The 22,610-nt window shown below is 36.4% G+C and overlaps 1 protein-coding gene across 1 annotated transcript in view; it reads left to right on the top strand.

Annotated features, from left to right (window-relative positions):
• Positions 1 to 22,610, top strand: part of TMEM117 (transmembrane protein 117) — a 437,355-nt gene that overhangs the window by 263,724 nt on the left and 151,021 nt on the right. The window contains exon 4 of the mRNA XM_029955779.1: positions 16,076 to 16,173. Coding sequence (XP_029811639.1) covers positions 16,076 to 16,173 — 98 coding nt within the window. The remainder of the gene's footprint in view (positions 1 to 16,075; positions 16,174 to 22,610) is intronic.

Raw genomic sequence — 22,610 nt, 5'->3', positions numbered from 1 at the left:
GAAACTTGGCTTTCTTGAACTAGGTCCTGGAAAGAAGAGAAAATGAAGTCCCCTCTGAGAACTCTAACCATCAGGTTTGCCTCAAGTGGGTAGATGGCCCAAATTCTCACTACCTGTAGATTTTTAAAAACCCCACACCAATAATTTATTTTAAAGTGATCCCAGGTTGGAGTTTCTTTAGGTCCCTTTAGAGAACCAAGCATTGGTTCTCCCAGGAGGAACACATTAACAACTCAGTCCTTAGAGCATGCCAGTAAACATAGCTGCATAATGAAAAGTTACAACACACACAAGAAACAAGTATCATGAGTAACGGCAGTAAATACAACTGACAGAATTAGGTCTACATAGATTTCAGTTCTTAAAATTATCCATACGGAAGAACAAATAGTATTTTCAAATAATATATTCTAGTAAATAAAGAGGGAATTGAAAATGTAAGTAAGGAATGAAAGAACGGGTCACTTGAAAATGATCCCCCAAGAAACTTTTAGAAATAAAACTATATAATGCAGAAATTAGTTGTTGGGTTGAAGAACATATTAGACAAAGAGAATTAGTAAGGTCTAAAATAAATCTGAAAAATGGAAATAATGAAAAAAATTTTCATAATATGAAAAAGTACATTTTTCTAGAATCTTGTACAAGAAATAGAAGCTAAGAAGAAGGTAAGAAGCTAGAAGTTTTACAGTGGATCTCATCAAAGCTACAGAAGGTGAAAATAGGATGGGAGAGAAGCAATATTTGAAGAAAAACAAAAAGGCTTAGAATTTTCCTTAACCATTGAAATGCATGAATCTTCATCTTCCAAATGGATAATATGTTCAGAACAGGAAAAAAGAAGTCATACCTTGACAAATGAGGGTAAATCTACATATCATCAAAGGAAAAATAAATTTAAAGCTTAACAAGAGCAGAACAACAAATCAGTAACAATGGAGTCCAGGAGAATAATACCTTCCATGCTCTAAAAGAAAATTATCGTAAATAATAAACCTCATAAAAACTCTTTTGCAATAACTAGAGCCAAATAGTGTAATTCCAAAAAGTAAAAGAAGCGCTATCCCTAATAGACCCTCACGGAGGAAACTTCTCAAAGTAACATTATAAAAAATAAATACATAAAATGATCATATAAAGGCAATCTGAGATTCCAGGAGAGATTTGTGAACAAAAATAGTTCTATATTTTTAAATATAAGCAAAAATTAACTATATGAAACTAACCTTCATGACTTACTTGTTAAAAATAAGCAAGTGTTAATAAAAGCCAAATGGAACTAAAATTCTGGGAAAATGTGCATATAAGTTGGGAAGGGTTGATCAGAGTTCAGTCACTCTGAATTCTTTGAACTGTTGGGAGTAGAGTGGTGGTATTAATTAAGTAGATTTTACTAACTTATGTATGCAGAGAAAAATTCCCAAGGCAGCTTCCTAGTGAATAGAAATGAAGATTTTAGCATCCAAAGCAATAAAGAGAGGACTGAAGCTCAAATAAAAAATCAATATGAAAAAAGGCAAAATTGAAAGGAAAAAGTAAAGTTTCAGCAAGAGAAGATAGAAAATGAAGTGGGAGAAATAAATTATTTTTGTAAGCACAATTACTGTAACCTTCCTGTCAGAGTACACAGATGGACAGATTAGCTTTAAAGCAATTCCGTCTCCATGCTTTGTATTAATTTTCTTTTCCTTTGTAACAAGTTACTCCAAACTTAGCTTAAAACAAGACCCACTCTTTAGCTCACTGTTCTGAAGTCAGAAGTCTGTGTGGGCCACACTGGGTTCCCTGCTTAGGCTCTCCTAAGTCTGATGGGGCACTGGGAGGCTCAGTCGATTGATGTGGCCCAAGTCATGACCTCGCAGTTCATGGAATTGAGCCCTGCGTTGGGCTGTGCACTGACAGCATGGAGTCTGCCTAGGATTCTCTCTCTCTCCTCTTTCTCTGCCCCTCACCCCTCTCAAAATATATAAGGAAGCATTTTTTTAAATAAGGATCTCATAAGTCTGAAATCAAGGTATTGGCCTTTACTGCTGCTTATGTGGAGGGGGTGGAGACCTGCACATTTTGAGCTCATTCAGCTTGTTGGCAGAATTCAGTTCCTTTTGTTTGTAGGGCCAAGATCCCTAGTCCCTTGGCCAGGCCACTCTTAATCCTCCGAAATGGCCCCTTCCATCTCAGCAAAGGAGACCACCCCTTGCAATGAATTTTCCTCAAACTTCAAATATATCCGATTTCTCCTGTTAAACAGCATATTAAATTAACCACATAATTAAATCTGAGCTACCCAATAATATTATGTTTTGCCATAAAATCTAATCATGGGAGTACAGCTTATCATAGTTGCTGGTTCCACCCAGATCTAAAAGGAAGAGAATCACAGAAGGGCAAGAAACATTGAGGATTATTCTCTGAATTCTGCCTGCCACATGCTGTTTTCAGGAGTCATGCCCAAAACAGGAGAGAAATTTTAAAAGTAACAGAATGGAAAACATACACCAGGGAAACACAATCCAAAACAAAATCGATGTAGTTACATTGTTATGAAGCAAAATCAGTATTTTTGGGTGGGGAGCAAAGCACTTTGGGGGTTAAAGAGAATTAATACATTATGATGAGAAGATCCGTTCATCAGGAAGGTGTATAACAACTTTAAACTTATATATACCCTATAATTAACCTTCAAAATATATAAAGAGTGAATTGACAGAATTCGATATTTGATAAATCCACCCTCATAATGTTTATGTTAAAGAAAGAAGGAAAGGGCATCTGGGTGGCTCAGTCAGTTGAGTGTCAGACTCTTGATTTTGGCTCAGGATGTGATCTCAGGGTTTGTGGGTTTGTCCCCACATCAGGCTCTGCACTGACAGTGGGGAGCCTGCTTGGAATTTTCTCTCTCCCTCTCTCTCTGCCCCTTCCTGCCTCGTGCTCTCTCTCTCTCAAAATAAACATAAAAGAAGAAGAAATAGTGAAAATGAATGAAGTAAGCCTTCAGCATTAAGAACTTAGGGGGAGAAAAATCCCAGGAGAATCAGTCAAAAGGTAGAAGGAAGAAAATAAAGATAGCAGACATTAATATAATAAAAATAAAGTTGTTATTAGAGAGGATTAAAATATTTAAAAAATTTGGAAAGCCTAAAAAACTGACAAAACTTTATAAGATCAATCAAGATTAAAAGATAAAAATGACAATCATAAGAAAAATGAAAAAGAAACTATCAATAGAGATGCAGTGGAGATCAAAGATATAATTATATGTTTCACTCTAGATAAAGCTCATGAAAGTAATGTGCAAAAAGCATCCTATATATTAAGCCTTTGCTTTTGTTCTACTTTTTTTCCAAGATAGGTGGTGGGAACATTCTCTATATTTTTATTTTGGGGGCCCTTGGATGGCTCAGCCTGTTAAGCGTTCAACTCTTGCTTTCAGCTCAGGTCATGATCTCACTGTTTGTGAGATGGAGTCCCTCATCAGGCTCTGTGCTGACAGTGCAGGGTCTACCTGGGGTCCTCTCTCTCCCTCTCTCTCTAGCCCTCCCCCAACTCGCATGCACTCTCTCAAAATGAACATTTAAGACCACAGTTTGTTTTTATTCATTATTCTCTACATGTACATTCTGTACTCTTTGATATATATAACATTTTTATTAATTTTAACAGAAACATCTTGAATATGTAGCTACATCTGGTATAGTAACAAAAACAAAGAAAAGTTTGATTAAAACACACTTACTGGGTTTAATTTTTAAAACACATGCATGCCTGAAAATCGTTATTTTACTTATATTTGAAATGAAAAAATGATGTTTTATTTTTAGACACCAAATGCTGGTAAGTAGGATTTCTCATTACACAGATAGGCATTCAGGTTATTGCTTTCAGATTTCTAAGCTTGTTATTATGTTCCCTAAACATTCAGTGTGTGACAGTACAATTATATCTGTTTTCAGGCAAGAGTAGAACATAGAATAACACTTGCTTGAATTTATAAGCCATGCCACTTGGTGGTCGCTTTACTTTATAATCTCTCAAATTCTGAGAGTGGAACAAAGGGGATATGTCAGATCGATGACTGTCAGACTTTTCTTGGACTTACTAAGATTAGTAACGGCAACCCAGTTGAACTTGTTTTCATCCCACTGGCCTATGTAGCTTTGAATTTGTTAGCTGGTAGAGTCATCAGCATTTTGGGAAGTGGTATTCTACAAGCAGTGATGCTGGGTCTGGAGACTGAGCCAACTCTCTTGACTTTATCACTAAGGCAGGCATGTTTTAGGCATTTCATTATGAAAACTGGAATCTGGGATCCTTACGATGAAATTGACTGTTCTTTTGAGATGTTCTGTGTTCCAAGGGCTCCTTGGTGGATAATGGTTCTTTTAATCACATTTCTAGAAACATCCTTTATAGATTCCCCTATTGGCTCTCCGTATATACTGTCACAAGGTCATCATATTATGGTATATTCTTATAATTCATTTCTCTAGTAACAATCACTTATTTTTATGTTAACAAGACGGAGGAGGTATACATGCTGAAAACTCCTCATTCTTTCAAGCCACAAACCAAAAATAAGTGCTCAGCCATGTAATATTGGGCTGCTATCATTTGGTAATTTGGCCATGCAGAATAGCATGTCAGAAGGTGGTGTAAATATTTTTCTGCTGGCTTTTTGCTCAGCAAAATCAGTAATCTCATTCTTTCTATTTCTTCTAAATTATAATTCAATGTGGTAGAAAGTAAATTGTACTGGGGTATGTCGTAGTTATTTTGCATTTGTTTACACACTATTTGGAACTCTGCAGACCTTGCCTGGGAAGGTACTTTTTGACTGTGTATATTTCTGTATTCAGGTGATTCAGGTATCTTTTTCTAAATGCTTCTATATTCTGAGACATGCCCAATTTCCTTACTTAATAATAAAACAGTCTATGACTCATTGTAAATCAGTAGGGCTCCAGCAATAAGGTGCAATACATCACAAAAGCAGTACAGGCTATCATTGGAGATAATAAGCAGGTGCATTAATATTCATGCTTCATGAAACCCTGGTTGTGCTTCTAAAAAGCTGTAGAATACATTCCAGGTTTAATGTTCACCAGTAGATGTTTGCCAGTGATTTTCAGATATTTCTTGTAGCCATTCATTCAAGGCGTATCTAGGTAATTTAGAAAACGTTCCTCCATCGGTTCCATTTTCTTAATTGTATACTCAGCTAAAGTTCCTCACTGAGGATGCATAATCCTTTCAGATTGGACCTTGGGTCTTTCTTTGTCTCAGTGGGAAGTGCTGTTGTGTAAGACTGATTGTATATGCAGGCCTGTGTATGTGCTATGGTGTGTCTGTTGGGGGTTAGGGGTCAGCAAAAGGAGACAAACAGCATGCATTGTCCTATGCAGTGCAGTCTTTCCCTAGTGTGAAAGAAATGCACTTTCAATTTTCTTTTTACATAGAGTGACATAAGGCGGAAGGTAAGAAAATAATGCTATGCTCCAAGGGATGCAAAAGTACCAACATGCAAGGGTTCAGAGGCACTGTCCCAACTCCAGAGGCCATCCTACTCCAGAGCTGTTCAATATATTAGCACTGAAAATAAGGCACATGTACTGCTTTCCAGTGTTTAAAATAGGTGATTCATATGTGTCCTTCTTTAGTTTATCTATAAATATATTTACAGTAAGGCAGGTATATTATGCACAAGGATAATGGGAGTGAGTATGCATCTTAGGCTTAATATCCCTCTTGTTGGAAATTATTTTTGATTTCTTTATTTTTCTAGGAGTTGACAAAGTTCACCTCTACCTCTTTTTAGAATCTTAACTATACATGCCCTGTGTTTTCCTACCTTTCCAGGCAGTGAAGGGATGAGATTGAGAGGAAAAGGAGTACTCTACCATTTATGTTCTCCTCTTCCTCCTCTTCCTCCTCCTCCTCCTCCGATCACCACTACTATCACCATCTCTGTTAGCACTATCATCACAACTAATTGCTAGAGAGGCATTAAGGAAAGAGCTACTGGAGTGCGCTATATTTCCTAGCGTTCCCCACTGGTCCCTTCTGTATTCCATGCTCCTCTCGATTCCCTTTTGTTCATTCATTCATCCATTTATCCTTTTATTCATCCACCCATCCAGTAAATGTTGACTGAGAGCTTACAGTCTACTATATACAATGCTAGATCATAGGGACACTGAACAAAATGGACAAGGTGCCTGGAGCTTATACTTTGGGGGTGAGTATATTAGCATGTTTAATTCAGCTACTTTACATCTTTGCATTTTATAGAATCCCACTTTATGTTCAGGATATAGCTGCTAAAATTGGTAACTTTTACTTTCTCCCTGTTTTCAATGAAGGATTTATACAATATCAGCCTTTGTTTTTATATAATATCAGACTTTGATGCATAGAGCTGCAGTTTGAGGAATCCGGTGGAGTTTCCTTGACATACCCTCTTAGGAGTGTCTCAATTTCTCATTTACAGCAGGCCTTTTGCACTGATGTTTGGCAATAGAATATATTTGCATTATAAGATACCAAGATTCCATAAGAAAAATGTAGCCTCCCAAATAAGATATTTAAAAAAAACACACCAGAAACTTCATGTGTGATTATACGTTGGGTTTGTTACTGCGTGACGGCTCTGGAAAGTAAGATGGCCCTTCCATCCCTTATTTGTTCAGATATTAAGAATGAAGATGGCATATTTACACCAAGAAGATATGAAAAGGTTTACTCCTCATATAGTGAACTTTCTAGGGAGAGCATGGTGGGTCTCAAAGAGGCCAGGTGGCTTGCCAAGAGTCAGGTGAAGAGACCGGCTTGGGGTTTTTATGGTGGATAAGGGGCGGAGCCAGGGTGAGGGTTCCTGTACATGGTTTGAACTTCCTGCTGTTGCAAGGTGATGAGCACCCGGATTTCCTTCTCAGCTTTCCCAGGTGTGGGGAAGAGGAAGAAGGGGCAGTGAGGCTTAAAAGTTGTAAGCAGTTAATTTTTTTTAAATGGAGCTTCATAAGCAGGGAACAAACTAGGGGGGTTCCAGAGGGGAGGGGGGATGGGCAAAATAAGTGAAGAAATTAAGAAGCACAAACTTCTAGCTATAAAAAGGGCATGGGAATGAAAGGTCAAGCACAGGGCATATAGTCACTATTGTAATAACTTTGTGTAGTGACACATGGTAACTATTGTTGAGAGCATTTTGTAATGTATATAATTGTCAGGTCACTATGTCGTACACCTGAAACTAATATAATATTTTATGTCAACCCTGCTTCAATGAAAAAAATTAAAAGAAAAAAATGAAGTCAGACTCCTCAATGTGGTTATGATAATGTTGGGAGTATTTGGGATATATATGCCGTGTAGGTACAGACTTTTTATTAATCTGCTTAGAAGCAAAGAAGTAAAATGAACAATTGAAAGACATACTGGAGACTTGCTTACCACTTTCTCCTCCTTTTCAATTTAAGTGCTGACATTTCTTGTGTCACTGGTTTGTGATCAGTGGCTCATAACTCTCTGTCAGTGCTCATGTTCTTTGTAACAATAAGCAGTCTATCCTCTTGGACAGTGGATGTAAGGATGCACTTATTTTTTAAACAATGTTAATTTATTGAGAAAGAGAGAGAGAGAGAGCACAAGCAGGGGAGGGGCAGAAGGAGAAGAGAGAGAGAATAACAAGCAAGCTCTGTGCTGTCAACACACAACCCAGTGCGGGGCTCAAACCCACGAACCGTGAGATCATGACCTGAGCTGAAATCGAGAGTCGGACACTTAACCAGCTAAGCCACTCAGGATGCACTCATTTTGATATTGGCTTTGGCTATTGGTAAATGAATATATTTGTAACCATAATTTTGGGGAAGCAAAAGTCCTCAAATATAAAGTCCACTTTTACAAGTTCAAAGAATTTTGTAACTTTTTACCCTGTCCCTGAATGAACCACCCTCGGGAATTTCAAAGCATATGCCAAAACATAGATTTGCTTGATATTGAAAACTTGGCATTAATTTCCTGTTCATGCTTAGTAATAATACTGGCTTAAAATTCTAAGTAATTTTTCTGGCATATAGCTGTATATACCTCAATGAAATTCGAACAAAAGTGATATTAACAAAGTCAGGAAAGAATACTGCAGTGATGGGGTAATGTGTCTCTGATAGTCTCATTAACTTTCTTAAGTGGACAAGGAACTAAAAAACAAAATATCTTGGTCATGATAATAAGTATACAAGGACCTTTATCCAACTGTTTAAAAAGTAATCATAGACATCCATGAAAATCATCAGTTACTGATGGCATATTTTACTGTACTGTAATTTTCATGAGATGCAAGACATTATCAAATTGTAAAAACATTATCACTATTATCTTTAAGAGATGCTACGTACAAAATGCTCTTATAGAATACTTAGCCTTCCATTGACTAAATACTTTTCACATTTCACTTTTAGAATACTTATGGGTAGCCAGATAACCTAATTAAAATTTATATTATGACATATGCTGAATATAAAGCAAAACTTTTCTTCAAAATCCTCTCTCAGAAAATCTGAAACTGCCTTATGTTCACATCCCTACAAAATCTTGTATTATGTTTAATTATTTTATTTTTAACAACGTTGTATTTGGAGAAGACAGTCTAAAACAAGGTTAATTAAAAGCTGATTTCGAATGTTATTTAGGTCATCTGATAGGTAACATTTAAAAAGAGAGACAAGAATATTGCAGATGTAGTAATCACTTTTGATGAAATGGCCTCAAAATTGCCAAAAATATATGTCACATAAATATGCCTTTTCATAACCACTTTAAATAGCAATATAGAATTTTCATTTGAAAGTAGGAAGATTTTGGCAACCAACCAAAAGAACATGGAATATAAGAATCAGAGATGGTAACTATCTTAAATAAGGCTAAGTTGTATCTTTAACTCTGAAGCACAGTCTGTGCTGGAGGACTGCCAGGGGTAGTGACTATCAACTGTGTTTCAAGACAGTGCTAAGAGGAGATAGTGAGGACTGATCTCTTGGATAGTTCTCCAAGGTAGGTGGCATTCCCTGAGAGGTCTGGAGTGATAGGGATGGGGGAGTGATGATTGAGAGTGGGCCCTGCCCCCCACCCCCCTACCAAAGTGAGCTTCTTGCAGAATGCTAGGCCAGGAAAAACTCATGTCATTCAGATGGGAATCAATTCCAGTGGAACCAGCGTGAGAATTTTGTCTCTAAGAATAATGGAGGTTCGTTTTCAGTTTTCAGTATTCAGACTGAAAACGAACCATGGACTGAAGGGGGAGGGGGAGGGGGAGGGAGGGGGTGATGGTCATGGTGGGGGCACTTGTGGGGAGAAACACTGGGTGTTATATGGAAACCAATTTGACAATAAACTATTAAAAATAAAATAAATAAATAAAATTCATCTCAGGGAAAAAAAAGAATAATGGAGGAAGACAATAACAAGTTAATCCACTAGCAGGTGTAGAACCCTTCACCAGAAAAATACCAAAAGCAGAGGAAAATTGTGATTAAAAAAAAACCCCAGTGGATTAAAAAAAATTAGTGAAGTCATTGTCTTTATAAGTTTCCAAAGCAATTATGCAAGAATTCAGACAAAAGAAGATGAAATGAGATGGTAGTCTCAGGAAAGAAATGCAGAAGGGAGAAAATTAGAGAAATAAGGATCAAATTGGACTCTCCACAGAAATTAATTGACATACCCAAAACCAAGGTAAGGGACGTGACTGAGTGGAATGAAAAGTTAGAAAAGATACACATAGAAGACAGAGACAATCAGTGTCTGCAGAATTGTTTCTTTAACAATAGAACTAAACAACAGAACTAAAATAATGGAAAAGAAAAGTAATACTTAAGGGTTCTCAAAAGACTTAGTAAAGAAAAACTTGAATCCTTAGGTTCAAAGTGCCAGTTGTGCCTGGAAAAGTGACAGACAACAATCAATAAATGTAGCAAAAGCATTATACTCAAGATAGAAGAAGAATACTTTGGGCATCTAAGCAATAAAAACCAACTCATCTGTATAGATGAGGGGAAAAAAATCCCATTTTGAGTTTTCTTAGATTTCTCCATGGCATCGCTCAACAGTGTTAAGAAAGTGAAACCATGCCTTTGATGCCAAGCTGAACAACAACAACAACAACAAACAATTATTCAATAATTTTACATTCAGCCTAATTATTAGTCAAGTATAAAGAAACAGTTGTTTGTAGGCTACATTGTTCTCGTGGCCTTTCTGGAAGAATGTGTTATAGAACAAAGTACAAGCTTTGGAAGTAGTGGAAAAACTCCAGCAGAAGTACTGGAAAAGACCATTGAGTCAAGTTAATTGTAGGACCAGGGTTAAAAAAAATGCATAGTTTCTGATTATAAATTAAAATATGGGAGTACTCCCAAACCCTAACAACACAGAAATGATGTATAGTGTAAGTAAGAATAGTGTTCTGATTTTATCATCTTTGATAGATGAGGGAAGGAGGTACCATTTAAAATGATAAATAAAAAAGGGGCATAAGATATTCAAAGAGTCAAAAAGTTAATAGAGTAGAATAATGTAAGTATAATAGGGTAATGGAGGGAGTGAAGGCAGAAGGAGAAGCAGCAGAAATTAAATAACTTTGTCAATGCTCATACTAGGGAGAAAATAAAAGTCTAAATAAATAATACATATGTTAAATGAACTTTAATGATAAAGGTAATAATTAGAACCAAATTGAAACATTTTATATTCCAGTGGAAAGCACATAGTAAATGCATGATGGAAGAAAAAAAAGAAGAAATGATTTATTTATTTTAAGTTAAATTTATTTCTTACAAATGAAGCCTAGAAAGATTTCTTTCATTTTTAAAACTTACAATTCTTTGAAAAATTTAGGATTGTCTTAAAATTTAGGAAAACTTCTATCAGGTTTCTTGCATTTATGACCTGAAAGATTTAGAAGAATTTTCCAGAGACTAACTCTGGCTCTATCAATTGAAGCCATGCCTAAGAAGAAACTATTTAAATAGCTATATATGTACTGATATGTGATGATGTTGAAGTTATATTGTTAAAAACAAAGAACTTGCAAAATAGCATGCAAAATATGTGCATATGCTTGTTCATTAACATCCTTAATGTATATGCTTATATATTAAAGAATAACACCTATTTCTCTGAAATAATATTCTGCTATATAATAGCTACCTCAAGAGGGGTACTATGTAGCCACAGTTATTATTATTTTATGATCTTTTATCTCTAATCAGTATTGTTCATTAATGTCACATGCTTAACATAAAGCTGTATCAAGTAAGACTAGAGATACAGTATGTAGTGCCTCCATGTGAGTAGCTTATAATCAGGCTAAGAGAAAACTGGCAAAATTGGAGAATGATACAGGATACAAACCAGTGCTCAGTTTTATTATATAAGTCTTCTGTGAAACCTTGGATTATTGCAAACTTTGGCAGTAGGGTTGGTTTTTTTATAGCAATTTTGTACTATAACATATTTTAACATTATGCTCTGTCTTTATTATTTTCCAGTAGTTCAGTATCTTATAGTCTTGTCTTTATGGAAGAGATGAGCTGATCGTCACACCCGCTGACTCTAAATCCAATTATTTAACGCAGTCACATGAAGCAAAATGATTGGGAAGAAGTTTTAGATAACAGCAAAACATCAATAATTCTTATAACACCTGCTAATCTATAGTGTGTGTCCATACACGATGACTAAGAAGCTGAGGCTCAGAGACATTAATTACTTTATTGCAAATTAAAAGCTAGTAAGAGACAAAACTCAGAAGTCAGCCAGGCACGCTGTCTCCACACCTGGTGGACATAACAGTGCAATCCGTGTGGATTCTGATGAGTCATTTCATCTCCCTGACTTCTCTTTCTCCATTGTTGGAAGGTAGAATATAAGGACTTTATAAGGCTGCTATGGCAATTATTAAGAAAAGCCTCTCCAAGAGCTTTGTAATCCGTGAAGCTCTATATCAAACGTAAGGTATTGTTGTTGTCACTGCTTTCTGCTGCCATTTTTACCCCCATGTCATATTGGCTCAGCTTCCACTTAGGGGAACAAAGTTTCCACTTAGATTCCTATAGAGATAAGTTGTTTTTACAATCACTTTCTGACTTTGAAATCTCAACATTCATGTTCATACTCAGGTTGTACAATATCCATGCCCTACAGTAGCTTATATTTTACTGAGAAGAACTCCCCGATAAGGCATAATGTGATAAGGAATGTAATAAAGTTCTGAGTTTTGTACAAAGACCTCATAGGGAGGAAAGGGAGAAAGACAAAGACTATAAGACTCAAAGAGTTAAATTTCTCCCGGCTTAGAAAGAAAGACTTGCAATTTCAATTCTAATAATCTTCCTCTGGGAGAGGCATCAACAAGTTTTGCATTGTATTTATGCTACACAGCAATCTTTGTGCCTGGTCTTTAGTCCTGCCTTTCCTGTATCTTTTCCCACAATGACTGTCCTTGACCAACACCAGAAATGAATTTGATTTCTCTCTAATGCAGAAGGTAATTGGATTTTTCTTTATTGAATGCATCCCTTTAATGACTGTCTCTGCTTCTGCCAATTTAGCTGCAAGTGACCTGACATTGATCTGATGATATGACTTAAAATAAAGCGTTGGAGCTGGGGGTGAAAAAGACCAGCTTTCTGGCATCAGGGGGGAAAAAAAAAGTGGTGTGTGTGTGTGTGTGTGTGTGTGTCTTTTCTTTTCTTTCTTTTTTTTTTTTGCCTTGTCTTGCCATTTTCCTGAGAAAATTCTTTATCCTTCAATGTCATTTTTATGAAACATACTGCTGTAATTATTGGTCATATAGCAGCTGATTGCCTTCTTGTAGAAAATATAATAAGTATTTCCCAGAAAGTGCCCTGGAGAAAACATTGAAAATTGAATAAAATCTACCCCGTAATCATTCTGTTCCTTGGAAATATTTATTACCATGTAGACATTTTCTGGAACGGGGTAAATATTGCTGAACAGAATTAATTAAATCTTTTAAGAAGCTGGTATAACATGAAATATTTAAGTATTTATTTACTTAACCTTGAGGTTTTGTATAAATAAATCAAAATGGACACAAGACTTGCTATTCAAGAAAGTTACAAAGGAGTAGTGGATGAAATTGTTGTTTGGAAGAATAACAATTCTTTTCTCAAGGGAAGGTATGATATAAAACTCTTATTATACCCAAGAATACATAACAATTCCAATTTTCTACATTTGCTTTTATTCAGTTTTTAGCAACAGTGTAACTCACTTGGTTCATGGTTAAATTTTATTTTATTTATTTTATTTTTATTTATTTTGAGAAAGAGAGAGAGCAAGTGAGGGAGGGTGATAGAGAGAGAGAGGGAGGGAGGGAGAGAGAGAGAGGGAGAATAACAGGCTGTCAGCACAGAGCCCAGTATGGGCTCAATCTCATGATCTGAGCTGAAATCCAGAGTTGGACCCTTAACTGACTAAGCCACCCAGGTGCCCTCACGGTTAAATTTTATTCTATCATCTTCCCTTTTTTCATTTTGACAAGTATCATGAATTTTCTTTGATTGAATATACAGTGCATGGACATTAGCATAAGAAAGTAAAAACTTGTAATTTTAAATTGTTAAGAAAATAGATGAGAAAATCATACATTTTCTTTAAAAAATGAAATCAATGTTGTTCCCTTTGGAATTTTTAATGTTAATTGCATTCACAATTATCAATGTAATTAACAATTCCAAGAAGTTAACTGAGAGTTCGTATTAAAACTATTTATGGCATTTATTGATTTGAATATTCAAAGCCACATCACACAAAATGATTGTAAGCCCTGTGTTAGAGCAGGCATAAATCTGCAGTGTTACTCAGTGAGGGTTAGTGAACTTCCTTTGGTTCTCATCTCCCAAGAGAAAGTGGGAGTTCTAGTCCAAGAAATTATGTTGAGGAATATAAAGTATTAAGATTGAATATTTCCTGGAGACTGGGCTCCTTAACCTCTGTGCTGACTGCATTTTATTTTATTTTATTTTATTTTATCTTATTTATTTGGTTTGTTTTGCTTTGTTTTATTTTATTTTTGTTCTGATTGCATTTTTTTTCCGATTGCCTTTTAAATGGGACTGTGAAGTTCTGGCATGCCTGTGAATGTTTCCAGAGACCATTTCTTGGATGTCGTACAGCACAGTAAGATGGATTTGCTTGAGAAGTGATGTGCCTTCCACAGAAAGTCTAGTACTATTGAAGGGGTCATTGATCCAGAAGGAGTCCCCACTGAATCATAGTCTCTCACCATAAATGGTTAAATCTCACCCATTCCAGGCCGTTGTTGGAAGATACATGGAGTGCAATATTAACACCTTAAGAGCAAGAAAGAAGTATTTCTTAATGGATGATGAAAATTTTTCCTTACTCAATTCAACTATTCTGCATAAATTTTCTTAATTTTTAATTGGCCGTTTGAATTTTAATGTCATTAAATAAAAATCCAATTAATGAGGGTGCCTGGGTGGCTCAGTGGGTTGTGTCCGACTGTTGGTCAGCTCAGGTCATGATCCTGCTGTTTGTGGGTTCAAGCCCTGCGCTTGGCTCCACACTGCACAGTGCAGAGTCTGCTTGGAATTTTCTCTTTCCCTTTCTCTCTGCCCCTCCCCTGCTCCTGTTCTCTTTCTCTCTCTCAAAATAAATAAGTTTTTTAAAAAATCCAATTAATGAAACAATATCCTCTTCTCTTGAATGGAAGGTAAATTTCCTGGAAAAAGGAAGTGTGTGTTTGTGTGTGTGACACATACACCAGATACATTTCACTTTATTAGAAGAAAGAAGGAAATTAATTACCCATCCCATCAGATTTTTAAAAATGCTTTTATAATAGGTTGTGTATGTATGATACTTTGGACGTTTCCTGAAACCATTAATGTGGGATGTGGCCAATGAGCGATTTATTTTGTTAATGCATTTTTAAAACCAAGCATTTATATCAAATCATTTTGCTATTTTTTCTTTAGGCAAATATATGAAATTTTTAAATAAAAGAACCTTACCTATTCAAAAGGATATAGTGACAAATCATCTCCTTTAAGGATTTTATTTTATTTTTTTAATATTTTATTTTATTTTTGATAGAGAGACAGAGCGTGAGAGGGGGAGGGGCAGAGAGAGAGGGAGACACAGAACTGGAAGCAGGCTCCAGGCTCTGGGCTAGCCGTCAGCACAGAGCCTGACGCGAGGCTCGAACCCACGAATGTGAGATCTGACCTGAGCCAAAGTCGGAGGATCAACCAACTGAGCCATCCAGGCGCCCACCTTTAAGGATTTTAAAGCCTAGTGGAGGGAGAACAAATGTATATAATTAAGTCAAATAGAAAGTGGAAAGCAATAGGGGACATTGTAAGGATGGATCCAGAACTACAGTTGGAGGGGGTGGTGAGGGCCTCACGGTGCTGATGTGACTCTGCCTGGGCCTCAGAAGATGGGCAGAATCTGCAGGTGAGAAAGAGAGGAGACCATTTTTGGAAGAAGATGAAGGACTGCAGGTGGATGGTGTGGATTTGGGAGAATGCTAGGCTATTAAAATATTCTATAGAACTGGGTCAAGTCCCATTCCTCACATATCATTGAAATAAAAAAACAGAAACAAGGGAAGTTATATTTGACTAGTGGTATAGTTAATCTATACATACAAAGAAATATTTGGATTTTGGAGTTTCTGATTTAGACAGACAAAAGTATGGTATTTTATTTATTATATCTGATTTGTTTCTATGAAGAGGTTAATAGTATCTTAAAGATGCCTTCTTATGTGAGGGAATATTGATTGATGTCTTTAAAACAAATATCAGTACTTGATATGTTAGATGACCTTCAGTCTGCTCATTCATGTTGTCAAATGAACTGCAAAAAAAATTGAACTGTGGAAGTAATCTCTTCTTAATTTTATCTCTGTATATATTCTAGTGTTAAAACACTTAGATATTTTATCCTCAATAAAGTATAAATAAATATATATTTAAACCTGAATGTAAGACTTCTGAAAGTGCTAAATAAGTTTCTTTTGCGGCTTCAGGTCACTGATATGATGCTTCAGGACAAACCCTATCCTGATTGGGGAAAATCTGCACGAGCTTTCTGGAAGAAAGGAAAGGTTAGGATCATTTTATTCTGGTAAGAGTGTTTCATTTATTGATTTTTAGCCTTCCGTCATTCACAAAGGACTTGAGCTGGATGTAGTTTTTTGGATATATAGAATTCTATGTAGAGAGCCATTTCCAGTGGATACTATGCTTCATTAAGATGATTAAAACCATTGTCCTAATTATTTTATGAATTACTTTCTGCTTACACATTGTTGCACATGCACATTTGCAAGAGATACATTTGCTAATATAGTAATACATATTTTACCGGAGGTAAGTAGGTTTTTGATTCAGCAAAAACAAGCTATAATTTTCATCAATGAAATCTGCCATAAAAATGTCTCCAGTAAATTCTAAATTTCCAGTATGTTTGACAGGATATAATTTTGCTTTGAAGAAGTTGTACAGAGAGGGAACCTCTTTACAAATGATGTCTGGCTCATTGGCATTCCATCTTTATGTAGTTTTCTTTAGCTTTACAGACCAATCATTGCCATTAAAAAACAATCCATGTCTTCCAGAGCTTTGTGGTTTGTAGAGTCAACACTATTGATGTGTATCTGAAGAAGTTTAAACAGAAGATATAAGAATAGACAGTAAGAAGCGCAGTGGCCCCTGCAGATTCAACCTAATATATGAAATGGTGTGCACTAACACAGAAAAGTGTTGGGATGGATGATTGCTGGTGCCTGATAAATTCCGCCCTGTGCACCTGGCTTTTGAAATGATAGAAAGGAAAAAGTTATTTGTTCTTGGATTTAATTCTGGGGTTGATTTCTTTTTTTCATGTACAAGCTATAAAAATCATGGGGCACAATAAACACTCCAGGCCATCTTTGTGCTTTAACGCTAGAATTAAATGTTGGTAGACGTAGATGGCATTCTGAACCCAATTCTTAGAGGTAAACAAAAGTAGATTTCAAATAGTGTTGTAAAAATGAATATGATTTTGCAGATGTTCATTCATACCTTGTCTCTATGAGTCAAGTGTGGTCTCTTTTTATGGTGCATTTAACCTTCATATTTTTTTTTCCTGTGTGAAAGTTCCCCATGTAGTTTGAATAATATGTACTATAATAATTATAGAAAATGTTTTTTGAGGATATGTTGTGCTCCAAGCACTATGCTAAGTATTTAACATTCTATGTATTTACTCATTTAATCCTAACAACTCTATAAGGGAGGCACTATTATTATAAGCACAGGTCTCTGACTCCAGAGACCCAGTTATTAACTCTGGGAGAACAGAGGATACATCAGTGTGCAAATTCCCAAATGATTACCCTTAATCCCTTTTTAGGTAATTGTCCTTTATAAGAATGTGATATTCTGGGGAGTCATTCTATCCTATAGAATTCCCTACAGAGGCTTTAAGAATCATAATTTAAATAAGATAGATACTGATATTAAAAGATTTTATGGACTGCCTTAAACCAATAGTAATTTACTGTGGTTACATAAATGTTGTTATCTAACGCATCTTCAAAGGCTGGCTGCGGGTTATTGTTCAGTGTGGCCAGTTACTTGGGTCACATGCACATTATTTACAAAAGTGAGCCATGCGTACTTGGGGGGCTCAAGTCCCCTCTGACTGTCATTAGCTACTCCTAATTACAATTGCTATTTCAGAGCAGAGGAATCCATACTGGATTTTCCCTTAAGCATCTTAGTATGTTTTCCTTGAACAGTATTACTCAGGTCTATGTTTTACCAATCCCTTTAATAAAAATGGGTTCATTTATGACAAATGTGATATCATAGCTCCAATGGGTAAACTAAAGCATATTTTAAATGTTATAAAAATAATTTAGTCACTAACAGATACTATTTTTAAATGGAGAACAATTCAGTTCAATTCAATAAATTCACACTCTTATAGTCATTTTTTTTATAAAATTAGTGATTATCAGATAATATATTTGAGATGCATTTTTTTAATTGTCATATTTCCAAAGTAGTACTTGAAGTCATGGAGAACATAAAATAACTGGGGGAAGATTTAAATGCCACTCTAAAAATATTTTTCCTATTTTATCTATTTCCATACAGTTAGATTATCTTGTCAACAGTTTTCATGGTTTTAAAAAGGGAAAATCTGATGCAAAAAGTTGAATATGGAAATTATGTGGGAAGCAATGAAATCAACCGTTTTCTTCATACTTTTTGGATAAAAGGGATTTAGCAAGTATAAAGGGCGTTTGTTTTTTTATAGTGCTAGGAGATAACATCCAGAAATCATTGGCAAGGTTTCAAAGGAAACAAAAGATGGCATTTACACACTATGTGTTACCCACTCAGAAAGAGGTATTTTCTCTTGGTTTTGCGTCAGTTAAGAGAAGAGAGGTTAGTGTGGAAAGCCTGTGCTGAAGGAGAAATTTTGGAAACGAAAGCTTTTCCAAGTTGCAATGTGATTATGTGCAGCAGTTTCAACAGTACAACATGCAATTTTGTTCTGTTAAACTTACCTTTTACCTACACGTAGTGGCTTTAACTCACAAATGTCTGTCAGACACTATTTCCTTTGCAACTGTGGGACTGAGTTCTTCCTTGATTCCCAGTGATAGATGTCTCTACAGTGAGGAAAATGGTTCCTGTCTCTTTCTGTAACTGTGCAAAGACTGAGTAGCTATAGCACACAGGCTTTTATGCCAGAGGTGAGACTAAATTGTCGTTGTATTTGAAAATACTAAATGGGAAAGGGAATAAGGTTTATGGAACTTTTTTCCCAAAATCCCTTTCCCAACCCCTTTGGTAATTAAAAAGAACAAGACCTAAGAATTTAAATCCTAGGTTAATTCTATACACTGCTGTATTTTCCAGAGGGGCTCTAAAAAATCATTTCCACTCACCTGTATCTGAAGCAAACATATACATAAACATAGACATTAAAAAACAAGTAATATACACCTGAAACTAATGTAACATTGTATGTGAGCTGTACTTTAATAAAAATAAATTTAAAAAATATTAAAATCAAGCAATGTAATATTTATGTTAGCTCTTATTTCCCCATTTCATTTATTCTCTAGTGACACAATTTCTATGCTTTTGATAGGAAGCATCTTGGCATGATATTTTCCAAAGGCTTAGCTTTCCTTAAAAATATAAGGGAGACAGTCTCCTGCAATTAATTAGTAGACGAATTGGTGAAAGGAGGTATTGGGAAACCTGGTGTACATTAGGGCTCCACAAATACTTCCAGACCCGGGAGAGGGCTGCGCTTTCCCGACCCCTCTGACCACATGACTTGCTTTGGCGAATTAAAATGGAGTGAGAGTGGCACATGTCACATCTAGGTAGAGGCATTTAATTGTCGATGCGAAGCGCTGAAGGAAGCTCGTTTCTCAGCAGCGGCTGAAAGCTCACAGACAGCTGGAGCCCTCGTCACTCAGCTGCCCTGCAGGACCAGCCTAAACCAAGTGCACTGTTAACAGCGCAGCGGTCAAATAGTGTGAGCCAGAACTAATCCTTTGCACACGTTAAGCCCCCGAGATGTGAGGATCGTTGGAAACCGCATCTTGCTGAATATAGAAGTTGATCCAAGAAGCAAAGTGTTGCTATAACAGAAGGCTGAGTTCTTGGTCTTAAGGGCTGGACCCCACAGGGCAAAAAAGAAAAAAAACCTCATGTTTTAAGCTGGAAAAATGGTCTTCCAGGTGTTACAGTGGCAAAGCATTTGGTACAAACTACGGTGTGTGATTACTTAGATGCTCTAGGAGAATTTGGAAACTAGAATGTTAGCAATGTGTTGCTTTGCACACCGGTGCACAGCTGTTCATTTCCATTCCATTCTAAGGCATAGAGAAGATTATCTTTTATTTTTTATTTCATAGGTGATTAGTATCTTTGTATTTGAAAAATTACTTTACCGAGTGCTATAATGGTTTGGGTAGACATCTCTTGATCATGATTATCTTAATTCTTAACTGGGAAACAAATGTAGCTCCTCCTATATTTCCTCTTTTGAATATCATGGTCATTAGTAAAGTCTAACAAAATTGTTTAACTTTTACCAGATAAGAGCTAATCAAGAAATTATCATTATCTTAATATACATGGTCTGAGAAAGTAATATGATAACAAAATAACAATAACATATAATAAAGTAATGAAAAGACCTAAGAATCAGGGGAAATGTCAGTCAATGGGGTTTGCTAATAGCTCCCTAATATGTGATTATATGTATGCCCTGTGTGAGTACTTTGAGTTTCTTTTTTTTCTTCAAAGGGGATGTACTTTGTTATTTTGCATGAACCTTTTCAGCTTTATAATGCTATTTTCTATTGTAAAATTAAAATGTTGAAGAGTGAGTAATTCTGTTTGCTCTGCTCCAGAAGTCAGAATATGGATTGCTGTAGTCTGAATGTTTGTGTCCCTCCAAAATTCATATTTTGAAATTTTAATGCCCTATTGGATGGTATTAGAAAGTGAGGCCTTCAGAAGGTGCTTAGATCATGAGGGTAGATTCCTCATGAATGGGATTAGTGCCTTTATAAAAAAGACTCCCGGGGGGCATCTGGGTGGCTCAGTTGGTTGAGTGTCTGACGCTTGGTTTCTGCCCAGGTCATGATCCCAGGGTCACGGGATTGAATTCCCAGTTGGGCTGTATGCTGAGCATGGGGCCTGCTTAAGATTCTCTGTCTCCCTCTTTCTCTTCCTTTGCTCCTCCCACCTTGGCGCGAGAAGCTTCTTCTAAAGGAGGAAACACACACACACACGTGCTTCTTTCCTTCTAAAATTAATTAAGTTTTTTAAAAGGTTCCAGAGAGATCCCTAGCCCTCTCCCCCCATATGAAGACACAGTGAGAAGGCACCAGCTATGAACCAGGAAGGGGACCTTCACCAAATGCTGGTCCCTTGATCTTAACCTTCCCAGCCATTGAAATTGTGAGAAGTACATTTCTGTTGTTTGTAAGCCAGCCAGGCTGTGGTGTTATCCTTTTACAGTAGGCCGCACAGACGAACACATAGGCTAATGAATGTAAGTCACATGGAAGAGATTTAGATTCTTGTCCCTCAACGCTGAGCGAGCCTGCCTGATGAAATGCTGGGTTCCCCGTCAGTAGAAGTATTCCAGGAAAGGCTTGGTAATCCATCAGGGATGCAGTGGAAGGATGTTCACATTCCTTGAGACAAAAAGGAAATCCCTTTTTAATTTTCATCAAACTTCATGAAAAGTTCTGGGGGCAACTATAGTGTGCAAAACTCTTGGCCTCACTTTTCAAATAATAAACTCTCGTGTATCTTTTTTTCTGGATGAGGTTTGTCTTCTGGCCTTCAGCTCTCCTTCCATCTCAATGTGTCTTATTAAGCAGTTGCCTGTCTTTAATTAAAAGCTGCCTCTGGAACTGAGGAAAAGCAGAACATTTCTAGCCCAAATCAGGTAACTGCGCCTATTGAATCAGTCACCTTAATTTTATACACTGCACAAAGTTAACAGGCTCCATTTACCTCTGGCTGGTTCTAAACAGAGAGATCCAAGGATATACGTCAACTGGCTCTCTTGCTAGGTGTAAGTTTTCTACTTTTGGATAAAAAGGTGATTGATGTTGCATTACTGTCTTCTTACATTATTGTCATATTATTTGGAGGTTTTTATTTAAAAAGTAAATTCTGTGTTTATGCACCATAGATGTAACTCCTAGGCATATATTTATACCTTCACATCAACACAATCGCATGCCTTCCCAGACTTAATTTTGTTGAATTTAGAACAAGTCGGTTTTTATTAACCATTTCAGTAACTTCTTATTAAATGCTGAGTGCATTGTGGTGGTTAGAAGCACATACCCTGGAGCCTGCGGGGTGGCCTTCAGTCCCGGCTTTGCTACTTACTATTGTGTATTAGTTATTATTGTGGTTTTTTTCTTTTATTTATTTTATTTGTTTATTTATTTTTAATTTACAACCAAGTTAGTTATATAATGCAATACTAATTTCAGGAGAGGATTACAGTGATTTGTTCCCTACATATAACATCAGCTATTCTTCCCAAGGCAAATTCACACACATGCAGATAAGGCATCCTAGGGAAACTTCATCATGCTTGGAGTATTTTCATATTTCTTTTTTTAATTTTCTTAATTTTTAAATAGTTTATTGTCAAACTGGTTTCCATACAACACCCAGTGCTCTTCCCCACAAGTGCCCTCCTCCATCACCATCACCACTTTTCCCCCCGCCCCCTTCAACCCTCAGTTAGTTTTCAATATTCAATAGTCTCTCAGGTTTTGCATCCCTCTCTCTCCCCAACTCTCTTTCCCTCTCCCCCTCCCCCTGGTCCCCTGTTAGGTTTCTCCTGTTAGACCTATGAGTGCAAACATATGGTACCTGTCCTTCTCCGCCTGACTTATTTCACTTAGCATGACACCCTCAAGATCCATCCACCTTGCTACAAATGGCCAGATTTCATTCTTTCTCATTGCCATATAATACTCCATTGTGTGTGTGTGTGTGTGTGTGTGT

This window comes from Suricata suricatta, chromosome 10 (genome assembly GCF_006229205.1).
Source record: "Suricata suricatta isolate VVHF042 chromosome 10, meerkat_22Aug2017_6uvM2_HiC, whole genome shotgun sequence".
NCBI classification, from domain to species: domain Eukaryota; kingdom Metazoa; phylum Chordata; class Mammalia; order Carnivora; family Herpestidae; genus Suricata; species Suricata suricatta.
The sequence above is the reverse complement of the archived record's forward strand: the minus strand, read 5'-3'. Positions and strand labels throughout refer to the sequence as shown.